The following is a 23338-nucleotide window of genomic DNA, read 5'->3' as shown; positions in this document are numbered from 1 at the left end:
GTTATCCGATCGTTCGCAGCTCGAGGGAATAACGTGATTATGCAGATGCATGACAAACACGGCCGAAAGCTATCTCAAATCGTAATGCTATTAAGCGATTATCAGGTATCTGGCAATGTTAATCAGAGAACGTCTGTTTCAACAGTGGTTGCGCTAGGGAAGCAGAGGTGTCTCAACAGACAGCGTACAGATTCCCCTTCCGATTGCCTTGTCAATGTAAATGACAGTTCATCAAAATCGGAATCAAAATTATTAGAAAATTTCTTCAGATTTCTGAGGCTCTGCACTGGTTCGACAACTTTTGCTCGAAAGAATTTTCCAAATATCGCATAACTGAAAAGTTACACGCCAATTTAGCTCCGTTCGTGTCGCTCCGAAACGCGTCTGGCTACAGACGCCCTGTTTCCACTTACGCCTCCAGACTCCGTATTTCTTTCTCGCTTTAAACAGATCAATGAACCGAGTATTTTTATAGTGGACCGTGATAGTTTTCAAAAACATTTCTCACAATTTCACACACAGGAAACATTTACACTGAGACAGTCTCCATACTTCTGGAAAATCGTATTATTAAATAGATAATCTATTCTTAAAATAAGCTATTTTTTCATGAGCAGACTTCTCTAATTTTGTACTTTCAACCTTGATATTAGAAAGTAGCTACTAAAACAATCTTTCTGGCATAAATATGGAAGAATTTCTAGGGTTATTTCCTAGCCTCGACTGTTCCTAGGGAAAATTTGTTGTGCCAGTGTATCAACAAACGGAGGTTGTTACCAGGACAGTGAATTATTGATTCGTATCAGATTCCAATAACGGCCTAACAAAATCTATAGTGTATCTGTAATGTAGCAGGAACTGTCGAGTACGAGGGTGTTCCACGCGGGGGTGGGTTTAACAGGAGATACCCATTTGCGAAATTTGTAGACGTAGACGTCGTATTAATAATTCTAGGTATGCGAGCATTTCCTGCCTCGGCTCTCTGCAGTCGACCAACGTTCGGGATGTTTAATGATAAGGTAAATTTCCTCCCATGATAGCGTGAGAACGTTTCATTAACGCGGTAAACGCAACCTTCCGTGATCTAATGCATAATAAAAAGTCGGCTGGAACGGGAAACGCATTGCAAATATTATGAATCGCACGAAGTCACTAGGAGGGATGAAAAAAGATTAGAGGAAAATTAGTGTTCATTTAAATGAGAGACCACTGAAACCCTAGAAAATTCATTTTAGAAAACGAGAGAGAGAGCAGAGCTCTGGAAATTCACGTTCTGGATTTTTTTTTAAGTTTATAAATCCCTAGACTAAGTCTCTAAATTCTAGAAAAGCTTTAGAAAAATTCATCTGAAAATTAGGAGAGAAGTCCAATCTTTGGAAATTCACATTCTAGTTATTTATTTTTTCGTTCTACAGATCTCTAAGTTCTAGCAAAACCCTAGAAAAATTAAGAAAGATTTCAGAGCTCCGAAAATCCATGTTCTAGTTATTCCTATCCATTCTCAAAGTCCCTAGACTAAGTCTCTAAATTCTAGAAAAGCTTTAGAAAAATTCATCTGAAAATTAGGAGAGAAGTCAAATCTTTGGAAATTCACATTCTAGTTATTTATTTTTTCGTTCTACAGGTCTCTAAGTTCTAGCAAAACCCTAGAAAAATTCACCTGAAAATTAAGAAAGACTCTAGAGCTCCAAAAATCCACGTTCTAGTTATTCCTTTTAATTCTCGAAGTCCCTAGACGAAGTCTCTAAAAAAATCCCCAAAAATTCAATTTCTTCACGACTATATTATTCTTCAAGTACTATTATTGCAAAATGGAGACAGACCATGCATCTCGCGTCCCCTCTGAGCTTCCCTATCGCTCTTGAAAATATCACCAGGTATATTGTTAACGCTCTATAGAAAGTAGAGGGATCGAGCCACTCACCACCATGTCAGAGCCACTCTTGGAGGCGTCGCTGACGGCGGAGGGGCTCCTTTCGACGACGAGGCCTCCAGGCACAGGTGTCGAGGTCGGCGTGGGCGTGGGGGTGGGTGTCGGTGTCGGTGTAGCCGCCGAGGTGGTGCTGGCTGGTTGGCTAGACTTCGGGGTCGGCGCTGGTGTAACGACAGACGATACTGACACCGATTGATCCTTATCGGAGCTGGCCTGGTTGGCTGTCGCACCGACAACGCCGCCGATGATGGACACACCTGCTCCCGCGGCCGCTGTCGAACTCGAACCTCCGGACAATTCATCCGTTGGCAAGGAGCTCCCAACGTCTGTGGACAGACAACGAGGCAGAGGGCTCATTCGCGATCCTGTCAAGTCAGCAGTCTCTTAGATCCATTCCCAATTCGAATTCCGAGGGAATTGGTGGGAGAAAGATTTTTGGGTTAAATACAGGGCGTTTCAGAGAGACACTTCTCAACGCTTCAGGAAGTAAATCTGTACATTAAATGTCGTAGAGTAGATTGTATCAAAGGACGCCATGTTTTTGGAGTTAGCTTCATAGCAATGACGGAACTCTGTTTCCTTGAAATAAGCTCGTGTCGAGGGACACGTTTCTGAAGGCAAGTGACGCTCAGGGAGCTCATTTCGTTCTTATCAAAGATGACGAGGGAATCATGTAATACGTTGCTGGGGTAATGGGATCGAGAGGGTGACTTATGAGAGAAGGGAATGTAGAATGCAAATTACCTTGGGCGCTTCTCGCTACGACCAACTCAACCAGACCACGTGCCTTCTGAAGAATCGAGATTGCCTGCTCATGAGAGATGTTCGAGTCTAGTGGCTGCCCATCTATGGCCAATATCTGATCTCCCTCTACCAATCGACCATCACTGAAACAGCAAAAAGTTTCATTACGAACAGATACTCCATTTGGAGTTTCAATTTTTCCCGCCAAATTTCATTTCTTTATCACAGTCATGGTGTTAGAGTACCATTTTCTTTAAATTGAATCTCTAGCTGGAAGGAAATGCAACTTAGCTCCACTATTTTATTCAAACGAAAGAATGTAGCCCCTATCGCACGACTGGCCGCGATCTGTCAGGTAAACTGAAGTTCAAAAGCGGAAATTGAACGCGATAGAATGGTCCACAGTAGATGATTTCACGCTAGACGCGAATACGTCTTTTGAAACTGTGCCAGTCGCTGTGTTTGCTCAGGTAACTGCACCTTTACAAACGATTTCCTTTTCCGTCAGATATTTTTGCCAACTTCCTAACTGATTTCGTTTTACCCCTGGACGCTTTCTACTTCGCTTCGTTAAACTCCTGGCAAATAGATCGCAATCGGTGTTTGCTGTCTACTTCGTTTCTACCATAACCTAGATCCCAATCAGTCAGCCATGACCAACTTTTTCGAGTTCAGATGAAAAATAGTTTCTCCATTTCAAAACGAATCGAAAAGTCCTTTACCATTTTTCGATTTGACGTCTCCTTCTCGAGATATCAGCAGTTAAAAAACAGTCTCATTTTTCGCGCACTTGGTTCAAAGCCTGCGCAAGCGTAAACGCGCATTTAAAAATGGCGTCCACTTCCAGCTCGTAAATTCACCTGCTCATAACTCGAGAACGAGAGCTCGTATCAGAAAACTTCAAAGGACTTTTTTATCTAGTTTGAAGTGAAGAATTCGCATGTTTCCGTTTCACCCCTTTTTTGGTGCATCTAATCAACCCCCTAGATTAAAAGCAGCTTCCCTGAAAGCAGATTTCCTCTCGAGGCACAGAAATAAAAGGAAACGTAAAACGAGTAAGGATCCAATTTTGGAGAGCGCTGGTACGTCATCGTCCCTTTCACAGGACGCTCAAGGGGTTGTTTATCGGTCGAACGCACACGCTGGAACGTTCTCGCAGGGGCGAGAGCTTTGCCCCAGCAAAAGGGTATTTAGTGGTTCGGTGGCGGTTGCGTTACCCAATTTCCTGCAAAGCGAATTTCGCTGCCTCTGCCCTCGCTAACGACACTCCGCGATCGGGGTAATCTATGCTTCGAATTTTCCGGGATCAAAGGCACGCTGTGACATTGTTCGCATTGATACTCTGCTCCAGACTGAGCGGCGGAAAATGGGAACGCTTGGCCCTTTGATCGAGCAAATATTCCCTTAACAGCCGATTTTCGATTCATCGAGTTTACGAGCTCGAAAGAGCCATCCCATTGGGCTCTTATTAATTAAACGTTCAAGTACATTTTCACCTAAGGAAGCATTAATTTTTATAAATTTATTTTTTCTTAAGTGGAACATAAAAAACATTTTTTAATTATTTTGAGTAATTGACATTTACTTCAAACACAGCATGTCAAGACAGAAGCAGAACAGTGGGGAAACCGCAGACAATGCTGTCAAATAGTAGTCGATACCCCCACTCTCTTGCTTTCGTCCCAGCAAAACACGTCATTGATGCCTGAGGCCCACAGCTGTGCGCACACGACTGGAGCCCACGGTTGCGCGCACACGAGTGGCGCCCACAGCTGCGCACGCAGCGCCTGAGCCCCCACTCTGACTAGTTGGGCCCCACTGCGAGCTGCGCGTACTGAGACGTGGGTCAGTCGCGCTGAAGACGTCGTGGGGGTAAGTCGAGGTTCTTAGAGGCATTCGTAGGGTTTGTGGTTGGCAATTTGGGGGAGATTGGAAGAGTGGGGGGGCTGTGTCTCTCAGTGTTACTAGTGACGTTCACCGAATAAACATCTGAACTGTTTCTTCAATTATTCTGTCATCGAATATACAATGTGATTGAAAAGTGAAGATGTTTAGTGTGTGGTGATATTTAATACTAAATTTTTCATAGTGACACTAGTGACGTTCATGAAATGCACATGAGAACTGTTTCTTCAATTATTCTACCATCGAATATACAGTGTGTTTAACAAATCTGTGATTGAAAAGTCAAGATATTTTAGTGTGTGGTGACATTTAATATTAGATTTTTCATAGTGTTACTAGTGACACCCTTTAAGTCAATATCTTCACTATTTCTTCAATTATTTTATCATCGAATATACATACAGTGTGATCAGAAAGTCTATATCAAGATATTGCAGTGTGTGGTGATATTTAATATCAGATTTTTCATAGTGTCACTAGTCAACATCCCCACTAGTTCTTCAATCATTCTACCCTCGAATATACAGAGCGTTCAAAAAGTCCATACCAAGATATTTTGGTATGTGGTGATATCTGATATTAAATTTTTCTGGTTTTCACTGCTCAGAGTAACTTTTTGTAGGTACGATTCTCTTCATTAATACTTATACAATTTCCAAAGGGAAGCATCAGCGTAATCTAACTCTGCCCGAGAAACAGATAACGTGGCAATAATTAAGCGCACAGTGCTCTATTAATCTTGATGGTGGATCGTCAACAGATTGCGGTTAAATTACCTTCACTCTATAAATAACTGCCTACAGTTACTACTCCCTAAGGAACCACTAATTAGGTTACTAGTGATTGAAGTTGTACAATTTATTATACTCTAATATTTTTAATTATCTACTATTTTCACGCGCGAATGTTGCGTAAATAAAATATAAATTGAAACCTGCGAGGGGTCCCTCAGGCGAGAAATAAAACGCGTGTTACGCGCCCCAAAGACGAGGTTGCTTTATACTGAGCCACAGTGATCCATCATCGTTCATAATTTAATACGACGACATAATGTACCGCTTATAGCGATATCAAACCGCGAACCATCTGTCCTTAATCCGTTTCGAGACGATGAGTCGCCAGGTTCTCACAGGAATATCATTTTCTCAAGAAATTTTCCTTGACCCGAAAATTCGATGCATTAATTATTGCTATTTTTTGAGGAGAAATTTCGAGGTTTAAATTCTAAGGATAAATTCTTAGGATCAATTCTGGGGATAAATTTTTAAGAATACATTTTTGAGAATTAATTCTGAGGGTAAATTTTGAGGATAAATTCTGAGGGCAAATTTAATTGATGAAAACTACTATAAAAATTTTCTTTTAGTTAACAGAATAAAAATTCATTGACATGAAAAGTAAATTTAAAGCTGAAAATAATTGATTGCAACATAGAACATTTTATTCACAAAAGTTAACAGTTCCATTCAGTCCTCAATTACCAGGATCGTCAGGTCAGATTGTCAGTAGATACCGCGCTTGACTGTTATGAATTATCCAGGGACTACCTCGACATGTCAATATAACTAAAATTTCTCTGCATCATCCGTTTGTTTATTTATGGACAGGAGATTTATTTTCTAGATTATTGAAACACTACATCATGTCTAACGAGAAATGACGTGTTCAGATAATAGCTCTTCACTGGGATTTAACAAACAATTTTCCTCAAAATTATCCCCTAATTTGATTATTAATTAAGGGCCCTTTTTATTTCAGTCTGTGTTCGAATAATTGTTTGCTGGAACAATTTCGCGGATAATTTGGAAGTTAAGGGTGGATGTTGTTCAGTAGTTAATGAATTTAGGTCGCGTACACGTTCTAGTTATTAGGGTGCAACAGTCTAATCAACAGTTTTAGCTCAAAGGCAAGTTTTTGACCTACCTTAACTATTCAAACGTATTCCGATATCGAAGGACAGTCTACTCGGCTATTAATAATTTTGCTGGAGAGGGATGGACCCAGGTACTTCTCTACATACATTGCATTTGGTAGTGAGATCGCCTTTATAAATAGTGCATCTCGACTGCGGTCTTCTTTGTGACCATATTTTTAAATATAGAGGGAGTTAACCCTTCACCAGAGGTTATATAAAAACTGAATAAATTAGGCATGCGTTTCTGCAAAAAATTCAACTATGCGTTGCAAACTGAAGAAAACTCGGAACTGAATTTTCTTCAATTTAAAAAACCAGGTTTACAGTAGTTTTAAAAATCAGTAGAATAAGACTAGAGTCAGACACAGGAAATTCAGTAGAATAACCCTAAACTCAGACACAGCTGTGTCACTTATGTCAGCAGAAAAGCTCTAATATTTCTCCCTTAGCAACGACCAGATATTAAGTCTGTCGCCTCGCTGCGACATTTAGGGAGCGTTAACACAAAAATATCTTCCACGTCATGGAGCTTCGCCCAGTTGAATAATTCGACTGTAACCACCATGAAGGGATCACTTTAGGGTGCACGATAAATGGCCCCCACCCCCACCCCATTCACACACACCCCATCCTCATTCATCTTCATCCTCCCCGTTAAATATTCCCATCCCCCTTTCTCCCTGCCTTTATGCACGTACACCCATGCTCATCTCGTACCAAAAACCTGCCCCTCCTCCGCGATAAAATCTCGTCGACTTTTCAGCGACTCCTCGAGACCGAACTTTCATTCACCCGTGAACGCGATCAAGCGAAACGGAAGTCAACTTAAATGGAGATGAATTTACTATACCGCGAGGTATTCTGAGGATCTTTCGAAACTTTCGCGAACCGAGTCGCGCCAGCTCGACAGCACTGATATCTCTGAATAAGGAGAGCCCTCCTTAAGCCACGTTTCCGCGGGTGAGAATCGATACACGCGTGAATGGAAACTATGGAAAGGCTCGAACGTCGTAAATCCAGGCAGAGGCTCGCGTTAACAACCACGCTTAGTGTATTAGGGGCGGTTAATTTGCATCGAATAATGATTAAGAGAGGACGCGGAGGATCGATATCATTTAGAGCGATCTGGTTTACACGAACGTGGAAATGATCGGCACAGAATCGATCCTGGAAACAATTAACTTCGCCCGCAGCGCAATTTACCGCGTTAGTTCGTTCGCTGAGTTCACGAGTGTACTGAACGTCGAAAGTTCAGTAATTAGGGGATTCAGCCGCGTTACCACGAGGGACGAGTCGAGCAGAATTTTTTTAATATGGTTTCAGGAGTTCAGATGTGAATTATGGGTCTCTTGGAAACGCAAAATTTTATTTTTTGGAATATATCGGGGAAGTCTGGGTGATTTAATTTTGCATGTGAGAAGGTGGCATAAGAGAGTCTTCAAAGTTCAATACTCTTGTTCTTAAAGCAGCAAAAGTGAATTGTAGATCTAGTGGAAGCACAGATTCAATTTTATTTTTTGAAATATTATAGAACTTTATTCTCTCTAATTCTGCATGTGGGAAGGTGGCTTAAGATACTCTTCCAAACCTACTATTCTTCCTATCGAAACACCAAAAGTGAGTTATAGATCTATTTAAAGCACAAATTCAGTCTTATTTTTCAAAAATGTATAGAACCCTGTTTCCTCTAATTTTGCATGTGGAAATGTGGCTTAAAGACATCTCCAAAGTCTAGTATCCTCGCTATCAATGCAGGAAAAGTGTTTCTAAATTTCTTCAAATAGCAATGCTTGATTCATCCCAGAGGGTGCACAGATAATGCGAAAAGAATGAATAAACTATCGCCAAAGGAATTTCCTCCTGGCGAGAGCCTCCCCACTGGAAAGTTGTCTTGAGGAAAAAGAGAGAACCGTCGGGAAATGATATTTCTCTGTTGACGTTCAATTATTAAGTCGAAAGGGAAGCGAGCCCTCATTCAGGAGGAAGCGAAGACCGAAGGGACCACCTTTTTCCATCGCAGTCTTATTAATAATTTCCCAAGCAGTTCTCTTCGAGAGTCCCATCCAGTGTCGCATGGAATGGTTACAAAGGTTTTCAAGTATTCAATTAATTTGCCTCGTCTCTTCCTATTCTCCTCGAATCTTACAGGAGGAAAAATGTTTCCTTTGGGCCAACAGACATAAGTGCTCAAGAACCTTGATCATTCAAACTGTGATAATTAGAGAAAAAAAATACCTAGAGAATTAGTAATAATATATTTGAATAATAATTCGGATAATAGAGGTTCTATTTTAATACAGTTTGGATAATCGAGGTCCTATTATCACAGCTACAATATATTTCGAAAGCTCGATGTCCCATTGTAACCAGTTCAAATAATCGAGTTTCTATTTCACTAGAAATTAAAAAATCGAGGTCCCATTGCAACCAGATCAGACAATCGAGTCCCTATTTTCCTATAATTTAGAAAATCGAGGTCCTATTATCGCAGCTACAATATATTTCGAAAGCTCGAAGTCCCATTGTAACCAGTTCGAATAATCGAGTTTCTATTTCACTAGAAATTAAAAAATCGAGGTCCCATTGCAACCAGATCAGACAATCGTCCCTATTTCCCTATAATTTAGAAAATCGAGGTCCAAGAGCTTCCGAAAATCGAGTCTCCCCTGTACTCTAGTATCACAAAAGCCAGCTAACTTTCTTTTCACAGAGAACTGTTGCTTCCATCGCGGCTAGGGGATTTTCCAAAGATCGTTTGTCGATACGAGCCGCGATCATCCGTCATTCGTACCGAGGGCATATTTCTGTGCGCTAGTTTATGTCAGTCGATTCTCGTATATCGACGATAAGGCCTGCCACGACTGTACTCCAAGCTGTGTCGAGTTCGAATCAATAACGAATCTCTCTCTCTCTCTCTCTATCCCTCGTTCCTCCTCCCCCTCGCGACCCCTTCTTTTCCACCCACCACTCGCTCCTTCTTTTCCTCCTGCTATAACCATGCAACCTCGTTCTTGCTGTTTCTGTTTCTATTTCAGTGACTTCGAGCCAAAGGGGGAAAAGAATAACATCGGGAGCGTGAAAAGGAGAACCGAGAACGCTGTTGCTCGTAAGAACTCGATCGCGGTGGAACATTTAAAATTCAATTTTCTGGCCAGGTTCCCGCCCTCGAGGAAACGGGGGTGGAAAAGGACTGATAATTGAGACGTTTAATCAGTCGGCCACTGCCTTTGTAGAGGTGCTTCCAAAAGGGGCAGTGCTGAGATTATTTGTTAATTCATTTTTCTTGGTGAATTCTACGCGTGGTCTGTTCTTAAACTACCCCTCTGAAATAGAATTTTTTTCCACGTGAAGTGAGCTATTGTCTTTGTACAGGTTGTTCTAAAAGTGGCACCACTGAGGTCACTTAAAATTAATTTTTTCTTTTCGTAAATTCTACGCATATTTTACTTTTAAAGTACCCTTCTTAAACTGAAAATATCTTCACTTAAAATCAGCTGCTACCTCTATACAGGCCGCTCCAAAAGTGGCAAATGTAAATTCCGTTTTCTTTTCTTGCGAATTCTATACATACTCTACTCTTCTTAAACCCAAATCATCTCCACCAATAATTAATTAATGCCTCTATACAGGCTGCTCCAAAAGTGGAATCACAGAGATCTTTCAAAATTAATTTCTTTACTGAATTATCTCTCCTCTTAAGCTACCCTTCTTAAACAAAAATCGTCTCCACCTGAATTCCTCCACTTCTCATCGACCCCTCCCACTGAATCGCCCTGTAGGAACAGGGAGAAATTGCAACAGACTCCGACGGAATACGTAACGCGAATATGAAATTCAGTCAAGGTGTAATTTGAATACAAATAGCTGGATAACACGGGCGAGTCTCATCGAATTTCCCCGCGGTCGAATCGATATCGATTCGAAGCGCTGTGAAACGTCGATACATCGAAAACTGCGCTGATCGTTATTAATAGCTGGCAGCGGTCGAACGCCTGACAGGAAACGATATTTTTCATCTGCATCCGGTTGCAGAGCGTAAATCGTTTCGCTAAGATTGATTCCCCATCAAATCGTCGTTCTCATATTGCACCGCGCACGTTACATCGTAAATCGAGCTGGCTGACGAAATATTTCACCTCACTGGCGATCTTCTATTATAAGACTCAGGGAACGTGGAATCAGGGTCTCGCCGAGATAAATTCGGATCGTTTTACGGTTATTTTTCCAGTGAGTGAATTTACAACGAGGATTGTACGCGCCCTCGTTTTCTCTCCAAACACTTGCTGTATTCAAATTAATGATCATAGCTGATCGAGGAAAAAGAAGCTTGCAGGATTTTGCCTGAGTAATAACAATCCCAATGGGGAATCGATTCCAATTTTTTCTAAGAGAATGGAAATTGAGACAGAATAGGTTAAGAAAGGTTATTTACAGTGCAGCCAATAGGGAGACGAGTTGACTTTGTGGGAGGAGCCTTCCCCCACTCTGGCTCATCTTAAGTCACGTGAGGACACATAGATTTTAAAAGTTCCTCTGCTATAGTATTTAAGAATTCGATATTTGGAAAAGAATCACTTTCCAAGAAAATTTTCTGTGAGGTTCGACCAATGGGGAGACAAATTGCCTTTGTGGGAGGAGCCTTCCCTCACTCTGTCTCTCTATAAACCACACAAGAGTACACTAAACTTTAAAAGCTACTCGTGTCATTCAGAGCCAGAATAGGGGCATGTATAGCCTTATTATATACAGAGAGGGTGAGGGTGCCTTGTAGCCTTTGCATAAAATCTAGTACGCCATTTGTCACGAGGAAGACACCAGATAAAGGATTCCCTAGTGCTTATCTCGAAGTCCCCAGGGGGAGTTTTATCGTTGCTCTCCGTGGTTCAAAGAGCAGCGTTCTATGGGCCACCCTGTACGCACATTCTCATAGCTCAGATATCGTAGGAAGCTGATGGTCGATAAACACGCCGCGTTTATCCGCCTGGAAGCCCTCCTTCCTGTTCTCAAAGCGGAGAAAACGAACAAAGGCATGAAATCAGCTGCGAAATACACGTCGAATTAAACTGCTCGCTAATTCTCGCGGAAATTATTCCAATCGAAACTGTTGCTGGCGTAGATCGCCAATCGCGTCGCGTAATTTGCGCGGAGTGGGGGGAAGCTCCGCCCACTGGAGCAAGGGCGCGAAATTCAAATGCAAACTAACTTTCTCTTTGGAAAACTACTTGTTTGCTGCTCGTTATTCAAACGCAAGATATATGGGAACAGAATGGACGTGGTTTCCAATTTCGAGGAACCTTTCCCTATTTAACTTTACTTTAACAGCAGTGATTCAGCACTGCAACAGGTTAGCTAATATATCTGCTCTTCCACGTTCCCTTAAAGCACTGGTGCCAAGAAAAAGCCAATTTCGCGAGGTATAAATTTATTATAACCTAGTCATTAGCAGCTTGATTTCCCGCGGGTATAATAATTGTACTACAGAGGGGGCAGCAAAATAGACTGTTAAGGGAACCAGCGACGACTATCGTCGATTCTCTTGAACTTTGCTTAACGACGCAATTTCGCAAGAGCCCTCAAGAAAGGAAGTTAGCCACGCGAAATCGCGTTCACGTGTTGCACTGTTCAATCGAACAGCCTTTTGTAAACAAAATCCTCTGGAACTGTCCCCTTGTTCGACCCATTTTCCCTACCGAAAAATTGACTCCGAGTGGAGCTGGTTTTTCGCTGGAAAAAGTACACTCTCCTGCAGGCTCCCCACGATTTACCACTGCATTGAACGTGGTGGATTTCTAGGTCAAGAGCCGAATAAAAATTTGTATCGGGTTCGTGGAGCGTTCGTCGGGATGTAACAGACCACTCAAAATTCAATTTTACCCTGCGAGGACCACTCGACTCTTTCGACCGCTCATTTCGTTAAAACATTTCGCCTTCCCTAGAGATAATAACGTGGCTCTGCCTCGCTTCAAATTTCTGAAAAATTACAGGATTGTCTTCGACGAAAATCGCGATCTTAGTAGTTTATGCAACCTGTTTTGGAGACTTGGCGAAATTGTTGTCTCGTCAGAGAGTACTGAAAAGAAAATGGCGATAGTAACGATCTTTTTTAGAGGTATCAACTGATCTTCTTTAAAGGTATTAACTGATGTTTAGAGATATGAACTGATTTTCTGTAAGATTTTAATCTACAGGATTTTTCTCCCACCTTCGATTCTCACTTTCTAGACCCACCCCCTAACTGACTAATGGAAATCCAATAGAAGTAAAGTAGTATCAAGATCCTGTTCCACTAGAGATTCGTGTCCCTGGTATCACCGAGTGCCACTGAGGACAGAGTCCATCAATTTCACTCTTCAATTAAACTACTCTCACCTACAAATAATCTCTGATCTGCGCTCATAGGTGCCTAGTATCTATTAACAAAAAATTTCTGTACCCCTTTTGATCATATAACTAAACATAGAAGTCGAAATTTTAGTAAAATTCTAATGACTGTGAAAGTGGTCCAACTCAGAAATCTAAAAAACTTGAATTTGTCCTCATTTAGTGTTGCATAGAGGAATTCAATTTTTTTAAAATTTTGTTAGATGATTTTCAATGATTACTTCTCCATTCACCAATTTCGCTCTTTAATCAAGCCACCCCCTACAAATAAGCTCTGATCTGCGCTCATAGGTGCCTAGTATCTATTAACAAAAAATTTCTGTACCCTTTTTCATCATATAACTAAACATAGAAGTCGAAATTTTAGTAAAATTCTAATGACTGTGAAAGTGGTCCAACTCAGAAATCTAAAAAAGTTGAATTTATCCTCATTTAGTGTTGCACAGAGGAATTCAATTTTTTTAAAATTTTGTCATGATTACTTCTCCATTCACCAATTTCGCTCTTTAATCAAGCCACCACCTACAAATAAGCTCTGATCTGCGCTGAGAGGTGGTCTCAAGGACCTTGTGGATTTTTCAAAGCGCCTCGGACGTCTCGATGCCTCTGCCTCGTCTGGCTAATGCAATTTTAACGAGGCGCAAAGTCGGTCATATCGCAGGACTTGGTTGACGGCTCATGCCGCTACACGTTCCCCTTGAACACAGGGTCGATATTCTCCCCCTGAGTCGGCTGGACGTCGATCGATTCCCCGCGCTTCCGGTCGGGGAAATCGACACCTCTGATTGTCGCCAGTAGACGCTCTTTTCTTCGTCTGAGCTTTCCTTCCGAGGAAACGCGTGCTCGCTTTGATCCGAGATGACTTTTCGGTTACTTTCTGGGCGTTGGAGCCTGGCGCTCGAGGGCCTCCTCGTGGGGAGACTCTTGAAGCCTGCCAACGCTGTGGCACTCTGGCGCTCTGAGTTTTCAAATATTCCAGAGACAGGCTGTGTATTTTTTTTAAGAAGAAAAAGTGGAGAATGGAGACTGTTGATAAATAATTATTGAAGGGGCCTTCTGGTTGAGAGGTCGAAAATGGGGGCTTTTTCGAGAATTTTTTCCAAGGAAAGAAATCTTGAAAATTACTTTTTCTCTTTGTAATCGTTGAACAGTTTGACAGAGAAAGGGTTAAGGTTTCCTTCGCCCCTCAGAAATCAGAGAAATGATTGTGAGAGGGATTTTGCAAAATTGCAAGGGAATCCAGCGCAGTTGCGATCCATTTGCATCGATGAACAACGTCGTTACACGATCCCCATTGCGTAATCCCACGGAGCTTATAAGGCTCCTCGAAAACGAAAATACGGCGACAGCTTCTGCAGGCTGTTCCCGAGGTTGCGTAATGGAATGCAATTGCATGTCACAGGATGCACGTTGCGCAATCCCTGTTCCTCCTTCGGTGTGTCGGGGCTGTGCACCTTGCCCGAAAGCACTCTTCGAGGCGGAAAAAGGGTCTCGAAAAAGTCAGAACGCAATATGCTAGCTCTTGCTGCCCCTCCCACGATGATATCTGCGGTTCTAGATGTGGTCGAAGCTCCAGGAATATTAAAAAATGCGATAAAACGCTGTGGCAAATCTGCAGTGAGCTGGAAGCTTTGATACTGGGACTTGAGTCTTCTCAGGAGATTTTTGAGAGTTTTTCAATTGTTTCAATTCGAGATTGCCTCTTGAAATTCATTTTCTTTGTCACCTCTATACACACTCTACTCTTAGACTAGCTTCTCGAATAGAATTTTGCTTCCATGTAAAGTCAGTTGCTGGCCTTTATACAGGCTGTTGCAAAAGTGAAATCACTGAGGTCTTACGAAATTAATTTTTTAGTGAATTATTTCTACTTTTAAGCTAGCTTCTACTCCTACATTAACGCAACTGAATAATGTTTGAAATTTATTGTACGAGCCTGGGAACCGCGAGATTTAATTTCACAGTCACTAAGAGTTAAATGGAAGTACGTGCTGCGTTCTCTGTGTCGAGGATTATCTTAACATTTGCTGATATTGAAATTTCTGTTTGTCCCCGAGAGATTGAAATTTTGAAGCTTCTAGTTTTTTAAAATTCTGTGAAAAGGTTTGGAAATAATTCCACAGAGGGTGCAGCACACTTTGAGATTTTTGGGAAAATTGAGAGAAAAGAAGATTCTATTTTTTGAAGCCCTCAGGGTACATTTATCTAGGTGAACAGTTATCGAAACGACCTCGAGATGTTTTTTTATCGAGACCTGTAAGAATTATATTTCCCCTGATTTTAAGTTTCTTTAAATTGGGTTTTGCATGTAGAATTTTTGCTAATATTTGGCGAATTTATAATATAAACAGTTTTCAGAAATTTAGGTATATTTAAATCTGAAAGTATTGTGCCAGGTGTTGCGATCTGTGTGTTAAATCAAAAGGATACTAGGTGTTAATTGAAGAGGAAGACAGGTTGTAGGAAAAATTCTCTTTATTTCTGTTTAAAAGTGTCTTCTATTACAGACTTGATGGTTACTTGGAATTGTCTGACCATATGTGTGTTCTTCTACTTAAACTTTTCTGCTACTTCTTGCTACTCCAACTTGCTTTCTACATTACAGAACCTTCTACACGAAATTTTCTACTGCCTTAAACATCCTTCTACATTACATTTTCTTCTACTTCAAATCTCCTACTTTGAATATTCTACTTAAGATTCTCTCTAACTTCTACCATAAACCCCCTTTCACCTCAAATTTTCTTCTCCCTTAAATTCCCTCTATTAAAATCTGTACCCTTTCAAAACCTCCTTCCCCCTAAAATTTATTTCTGTCTCCCCTCTTTGCTACCCCCAAAAATACAGCCACCCCCTCAGAATCCAACCAATATTCAACACAACCCACCCCAAACGCTGCCACAAGTCGAGGGCAAGTAGGACACCTTCCTTAAAACATGTAGCTAAATTATGCAGCATCATTTACCTCGATAGGACCCCAAGAAAAAGGTACTCGTCAAGAGAACGCCAAGACAAGTCGTTCGAGGGCAGGTCAGATAATCAAGCAGGAGTTCTTACAGCTTCGACGTGGGTGTTCTGTTTCACGGTCGACAGGGGATAACAGAGGGTGGCAGAGAAGATTTTCAATCGGGGGAGAGAGAAATTTTTACGACTGCCAGGTCTTCCTCGGCATTACCGCGGATCGTGGCAGGTATTGGGTCGGTTCAAAGGGTCATTCGTTCAAAGACAGATTAGACCTGGGTCGAGGAAGCGACGGGAGCGTTCCCATGCAAGGGAGGTCTCGGATGAGAAAAGTTTCGAGGAGCCTCGGGCTGGCCTCATCCTGGAATGGCACGAGTCAGGGGCCATTTGTTTCCGCGGGAAGATGAAGCAACGAGGTGCAGGTGTTTTGGGGAACGTTTCAGGAGAAAATATATTGGAGACAGCGAGGATGGAATCTGGGATTATAGTAGACAGTGGATGAGTCGTAAGTCAGACGCAAAGAAATGAGAAGAATAAATCAGTGCCGAGAGAGGTACAGGAAAAGTAGAATGAGTCAATCATATGTCATATAAAAATTAGTATAATGAGTCAAGCATACGTCAGACATATAGAAATTAGTGGAATAGATCAGTCATGAATCAGCCACGAGTACTCCAATAAAACAAGTCAGGCATATATCAATCAGTAGAGTAGGTCAGGCATATATAAATGAGTGGAATAAATCAGGCATATCCGACAACTCTAGTAGGTCAAGTCAGCCTCAGATTAGACACAACAAGGCCAGACATAAATTAGTGGAATAAGTCAATCCCAAGTCAGCTATGACAGATCCAGTAGAACAAGTCAGCCCCAGATCAGACAGATACAAATCAGTGGAATATGTCAGTCCCAGGTCAGACACAACCAAGTCGATAGAATAACTTTCACGGTGTTAATTGAAGGGGTACAAAGGTTGTCAGAAAAATTATCTTTATTTCTACTTAGAAGTATTTTCTATTACCTTGTTACTACTGTGTACTGTCTGACATAATACGTATTTTTCTACTTAAATTTTTCTACTAGCTCAAATTGCTTTCTAATTTCAATCTCGTCTACTTTACATGGTCTACACTAATTTTTCTTCTACTTAAAATATCCTCTTACACAAAATTCTCTTGTAAATTACAATTTCCTTGCTACCTCAATTTTCCTTCTACCACTAACCAGAGACCAAAGGCAGCATTCTAAAAATCAGAAGCATTTACGAATGGGCCACAGAAACCCGAAATTGGATGTTTGTCCGCAATTCTTTTTCGTTTAACGCACGGTCCGACAGAAAACAGGTGCAGAAGCGAGACAAGGGTTGCTCGCTTGCCACGCGCTCAATGGATCGATCCTCATTGTCAGCGCCATTGGGAGAGCACGTCGAGCCTAAATTCACCTCTATTCTCGAGGCATAAGTGAAAATAATACACGCTCGAGGCTAGCAGGGAAAGGGGACGAGAAAAACGACCAGCGAGCCTGATCTGGAGCACAGCAAACTTCGCGTCCGTCACATTTCCGGGGATAATCCGGATTCGCGCGATCCCCGCTTCAAATTCGAGTGTTCGTCGACGCCAGTGTTACAGTCGATCGAATTTCGCGGGAGCTCCTCGAAAATACTGGGGATCTCTGTTTTAAATAGCACGAAAATTGGGGAGGTTCAAAGCGCGCTTCAGTCGTTTGGTATTTTTTTGAGTATTGACAGAAGTGGTATTAGGGGGATGAATAGATAAAAAAAGGGTGATAGATATTTTTTTATATATCGTCTGTGTGAAGAGGAATTTTTTTCTTTTAGGAAATTTTATAATAGAGAGAACAAACAATTGTACCATTTTTTGAAGCTTTCAAATAAAATATTTTTATATCCTCACAATTAGAATAATTACAATTTAAGTGGACCACCCTGTGTACCACTTACATTAAACATTTTATTTTCTTAATCAGGAAATTTCATAAAACAGGAGGAGCATAAGTGAAACACTTTATCTCGATATCGTTCTCCCAAGAATTGTTGCCCTCAATGTGCCCCAAGTTTCCTAAGTGTCATAAATTATCGCCGAGGCGCAAAGAGGCGAGGAAAAATATTATTGCTCCCAGTGGCGAAGAATACCTGAGACCACAATAATAAAGGAGACCTCTCAATCAGAAGATTGAACCTCGAGCCAGACACAAAAAATTCGGTAAAAAGGCAGAGCAGAATTAATTAAATGAGTCTCGAGTCAAGCTCTCTAAATTCAGTAGAATAGGTATTGGGTCAGACACAGTGGAGGAAGTAGAATAGGTTTAAATTGAGGCATACAACTGTTAGTAGAATAAGTTTCAGGACAGACATAGTGAATTTTTAATAAATTTGTGGATGGGATATAATAATTATTGTCATAATTAGTAATATATAATCAATTATTGACAAATGTATCCCTTTTTCTGGTTTTCTTAAAATACACAAACTGAGCAATAAAATATAAGATCCTAACAAGATAAATTCTACTATTTAGTAACACTTTGTTACTTATCGCAACTTTAAGCCACTAGATAAGTTCCTAACTCCAAGGGCGACACGAAACACGATCTACTGAAACACCATTATTTTTTAACGCTATACTGAACTTTGAACTTTGTCCGAAGATATTCGACCCCTTTCTTTTTTAGCTCCGCAAATGTAGGTCTGCTTTCTATCTCGATTTTCGCTCGAAATGAAATGACTCGAGGTCAAACGAGTGCCTTTAAAATCAGACTTTAAAATCGTTCAACTCTTTCGTCGGCGATTAGTAAACAAATATGGTTACACAGAACATCAAGCCTCGAAATGAATGAAATTGCAATTGGTAAATAATTGGCAAACAGATTTCCATGCTGAAAATGTGGAAAACCAGAGAATGCTCGATCGACGAGTATAAATTTTATTTTGAGAGAAGCCTGCAGCTGGCCCGTGAATTCTGAAGCAACGAAAAAATCTGTGAATGCGCGTTTCACGAAGTTTCATTTCTCTGGAAATAAACATCTCCATAGCATTCAAAGGTTTTCTGGAATAAGCGCGTGTATGTATGCTATTTACGTAAATTCTAATCGATCTGAGGCTTTCTGCCTTTCGTGTACGCAAATTAGAGCAGTCCCTCACTCGAACGTTTACAACCCTATTTTGCATCTATTGTACATTCGTGAACGTAATTAGCGAGTCATGTTCCCTGGCGATTCAGGAGAATCAACCAAATATATCAGGGGGATGAAACCCTGTTTGTGTGATAATTTACTGAATTCAACCTTCCCTTTGACAGAGAGACAGAGAAAGGAATGGAATATTAAAAACATATTTCATGTTATATTAGGGTGTATTTAATACTGAGATAGCTTCCTCTGTGATTCCACAGAAAAAGAAGAACATAAATGGGGAAAATTCAAGAAACACAAAGTGTACATGTATTGAGGGTACCAAAAATGAAAAGAAGAGGTAGATTTTCAACACAGAAGCCTTTTATTAATTTCTCTCTTTCCAGAACACATAGGGTCTCCATAGAAACCTCTTTCAACCCCCAACCCAAAGAGCCAACAAAAAAATAAAAAAGGTAACAAGGATCAATCTCTCAACACAGAAACCTTTTATTAATTACTCTCTCTCCAAAACATACAGAGTCCCCATGGAAATCTGTTTGAACTCCCACCCAAAGGGCGTGAAGAAAAAATGAAAGAAAGGGACCAGAGGTCAATCCCTCAAAAGAGTCGACACGTACCACCTGAAGCTTTCCTTGAACGAGGTCGCGATCTCCAACGCAACACAGTTCCTCGTGCTCACTCACCCCCAGTCGCCAGGCAGGGGAGGACCATCCCGCCCCGAATCTCCTCTCTTCCAAACAAAAAAAAGCGCGGTGAACGTGTCTAGCAGCTACATCCCTCGAGCAGAGCGAGCAGACGGCGGCGAGGAATCGTTGCGTCGAGGGAGCATCGAGCTTCCTCGACGGAAGACGCTGCCTTGGGCACAGACACTCACACACGGGTCAGAGGTGACGGTCCCTCAGACGACGTGAAAATGCGCGCAGAGAGCAGGGGAGGCGACACGTCTCGAGGGGCGGCCGAGGGAGGCTCGTGGGAAAGGGTGAAAGGTCGAGCGATGTCCGAACATAATACGACGAACGTGTTCACGGGGTCGCGAGAGAGAGCAGCACCGCGGCCTTCCCCATCGAGGACCCGTCGAGCACTGGCGGACAGAAAGTGGGAGGCTCTTTTTCGAAAGCATCGTTTTCTCGACAGTGGCGAAGCTTCCGGGCACGGGTAACGGGGCATGCGTGCGACGGCCAGCCCGATCAACGCACTGGGTGCAAGGGTGTGCCAAGGAGCGCGGGTTCAAGGGAGGTGACTACTCCCGAGAGCGACAAACTTGGGGGTAGACTCGCCAGGGAGGATTTTTTGGGACTTAAACGTTTGGGGCAGTATAATATATATTTCTATCTGTATTATATACTTTTTTTACTGCTACTAGTAAACTAGTATAGTATAGAATACTAGTGGGATATATACTATACTATAGTAAACTAGTATAGTATAGTATGCTAGTTTTTTTGTGGGTATTTGGGTCTGTTGAAAGTTGACATTTTTAATTTAGTATAATGTTCAGGAGTTTTGATTGGGAATTGGAGACAGTATGGACAATAGTATTTTTTATTTCAGGGTATTAAAAAAGAGGAATTTTTAATCTGAATAATATTCAGGTATTTTTTATTCTGAGTCTTTGCAAGAAACAAATTGGTACAAGTGAAACTATGGGGGATTGGCAGTAGTATGAGTAAAATTACTCAGACATTGACTAAAGAAGAATTATAAGCGAGATTTTCTGACTTGTTAAGTTCGTGATACTTCCTTGAGTGTTTAATGATAGAGTTTTTTTGAATTTCTGAGGTCCCCCGTGAAATGAGACTTATTGTTATAAAATAATGTAGAATTATAGTATTAATTCCCTACTAATAATACAATTTTCCCACAAAATACATAAAATCAATAATTTAACTACGAATTGGATACTCCTCGATCAACTAATTATAATCGTATTATTCGCTAACTATTACCAAAATTTTAACCAACTGCAACTGCCTACGATCGATCTTAAAATATCGATACTTTTTTAAAATTTTGAATTTGAATACGATTTTCAAAATTAAATCATATTTAGTCGACCAAATAGGCTTGATAGCTACTGCTACTACTATTATCAAATGCTACATAAATTCTACTAGCTTCTACTAAATTCTACGGATCTTAAAATCGACTTACCAGCCAGCTATGCCATTCGGTTGAATCTCCTGTAGAAATATCCCCAATTCTCCCTTGTCTTTACTGCGAAGACCAACCACACTGAATCCCAGGCTGGTTCCCTCGGGTTTGTACAGCTTTAACAAACAACAGTACTCAAAGTTAAATATTTAAATAACTTAATAATTAGACAGAAGATTCAGTCTCCTTTACCAACCTGCACAGTAAATATCTGGCGGCCTCTAGCTGCAGCCTCAATCACCTTCTTGAATTCCTTAGCATACGTAGTTGTCGTAATTGGAGGCATTCCTATGACCTCAGAAGCGAGACTGGGACTCGTCACCTGAGACAGAATAATTATTTGTGTACCAAGAAACTCAGATAAGTAGCTAAACACTCACTTGTACGCTTGTATCCTCGCTGCTGCTGTGCACCAGTGGAGCAACTGGGACTCTTTGGTCTTCCAATTCACTGCTGTCTTGATACAAATCCTGGTACATGTTCGGCCCAAGTGGCTGCACCGGAGTGGTAGGAACAGAGAGCTCCAGTTGCCCGCTGATGTTGATGTCAAAATCCCCAGGCAGAATCGAGGGATGCTGTCCCAACTGCGTATTTAGCTCGATCAGAGAGTCCTGAATTGTCACTATACTGCGAAACACAGGATCCTCCAAAAGGGAGATTAAAGAGTTGATGTCTTGAGACGTGTGCAGTTGCAGTTTAGGATCGTCGCACTCCTCCATCCTCTCCTGCACGTGCTCCAATAAACGGAGCGCTGTAGATACATCTAGAATTGTAAAAACAGAAATCCATGAATACAGGTACGAATTAACACAAGTAGATTTTAATTTATTAAAAGGAGCAGAGAAATTTGCTTACCTGCACTCAAAGGCATGTTGATCTTCTTGGTTCTGACTTAATTAAACAAGTATAAAAATTCCCTTTGTATCTGCCTGTAAAGAAGACATACACAGAATGAATTACCATTTTTTTAGTGTTTTAAATCCAATACATATATTCAATTTCGAATTATCTTAACCTCAATAGCAGATAAATATTGAAACTAAGTGAAGAAAATGCATCGACTTCTAAATTCTCGAGTGGTCATTAAGTTTCCCCGATTAGTTAATGGTATACTGACTATCGTTAACTTTAGCTCAACCATGAATTTATCGTAAATCAATACGTGGTCACAGAATTAGTTTCGATATTAGCAGAATCCTAACTTGCCTCGTCTGAATCCTTTCGAGGAACTCGAGCGCAGGATAAGTAACTTGCGATTCGATGGCTTTCAAGAAATTTCACGCACGAAAATTCCTGACGATTTCGTTAAATATCACAGGAAGCTTGTAATTGCATTTTGCCATCAGCTGACGATGCCAAACTATCGAGTACTTGACAGTTCTTGCCACGAACGAGGCGCTTATAGATGCACTTTCGCGCGGAAAAGAAGATTCGAATGCAGCGCACAGTGGCGCGCTAAAATTTGAATTTTTTTAGCTGAGACCTTAAATACTTGAATATTGGTAATTTATAATGTGAATAATTGAAGTTTGTGTACCATGATATAATTATAGTGAGTGGCACTTGAATAAATACTGCTCAATAAGAAGATTGAAGAGGTCTTCTTAAGGTGGAACGCAGCGCACAGTGGCGCGCGAGAATTTGAACTTTTTTGGCTGACAATGAGAGCTTTTTAATATCTGAATATTGGTGACATGAAACATGAATAATTGAAATTTGTGTATTGTGATATTCTGTAGTGAGTTGTGCTTAAATTATTACTACTCCGTGAGAAGATTAAATCAGTCTTTAAGTCACTTTAAGGTGGAATAATTAGAAGAGAAAATAGAATCTTTAATTCCAGGTGACTAGAAAAGTGATCTACTACTCCCAGAATCTTCTTGAGCCCATCTTGGGACACTCAAGAATTTACTAGTACTGCATCTAGAAATAATATCTACACGAGTTTTAAAATAAAACCCAAAAAAGTGAATGAAAATGAGTGAAAATTTCTACTCACTGAAGAGACCCAAAATGAGAGCTAGGGTCCCTAGAGGATCCAAAGTGCTTCGACGAGGAGCTGAAATGGCAATGAAATTCATGGTCAGCAGTCCTTTGTGGTCAGTAAATTAGAATAAAAATAAAAACAGCTAAAAATAGCTGAAGCCCAAGAACAAAAAGGAATCTGGTCTGGCGTGTGACATCGGCCATCCCAG

At 41.0% G+C, this 23338-nt stretch overlaps 1 protein-coding gene across 1 annotated transcript in view; it reads right to left on the bottom strand.

The window, feature by feature from the left end:
- The window catches only part of LOC143181975 (multiple PDZ domain protein), a 61932-nt gene extending 39438 nt beyond the window's left edge, over positions 1-22494 (bottom strand). The window contains exons 1-7 of the mRNA XM_076382732.1: positions 22346-22494; positions 21999-22068; positions 21524-21906; positions 21340-21465; positions 21144-21259; positions 2678-2820; positions 1925-2259 (exon numbers count right to left, since the gene is read on the bottom strand). Of these exons, the coding sequence (XP_076238847.1) occupies positions 1925-2259; positions 2678-2820; positions 21144-21259; positions 21340-21465; positions 21524-21906; positions 21999-22014 (1119 nt within the window). The 5' untranslated portion in view covers positions 22015-22068; positions 22346-22494. The remainder of the gene's footprint in view (positions 1-1924; positions 2260-2677; positions 2821-21143; positions 21260-21339; positions 21466-21523; positions 21907-21998; positions 22069-22345) is intronic.
- Between the last annotated feature and the right edge of the window lie 844 nt (positions 22495-23338).

Source organism: Calliopsis andreniformis, chromosome 7 (assembly GCF_051401765.1).
Source record: "Calliopsis andreniformis isolate RMS-2024a chromosome 7, iyCalAndr_principal, whole genome shotgun sequence".
NCBI lineage: Eukaryota > Metazoa > Arthropoda > Insecta > Hymenoptera > Andrenidae > Calliopsis > Calliopsis andreniformis.
Note: the sequence above shows the minus strand (reverse complement) of the source record. Positions and strands in the feature narration are given on the sequence as shown.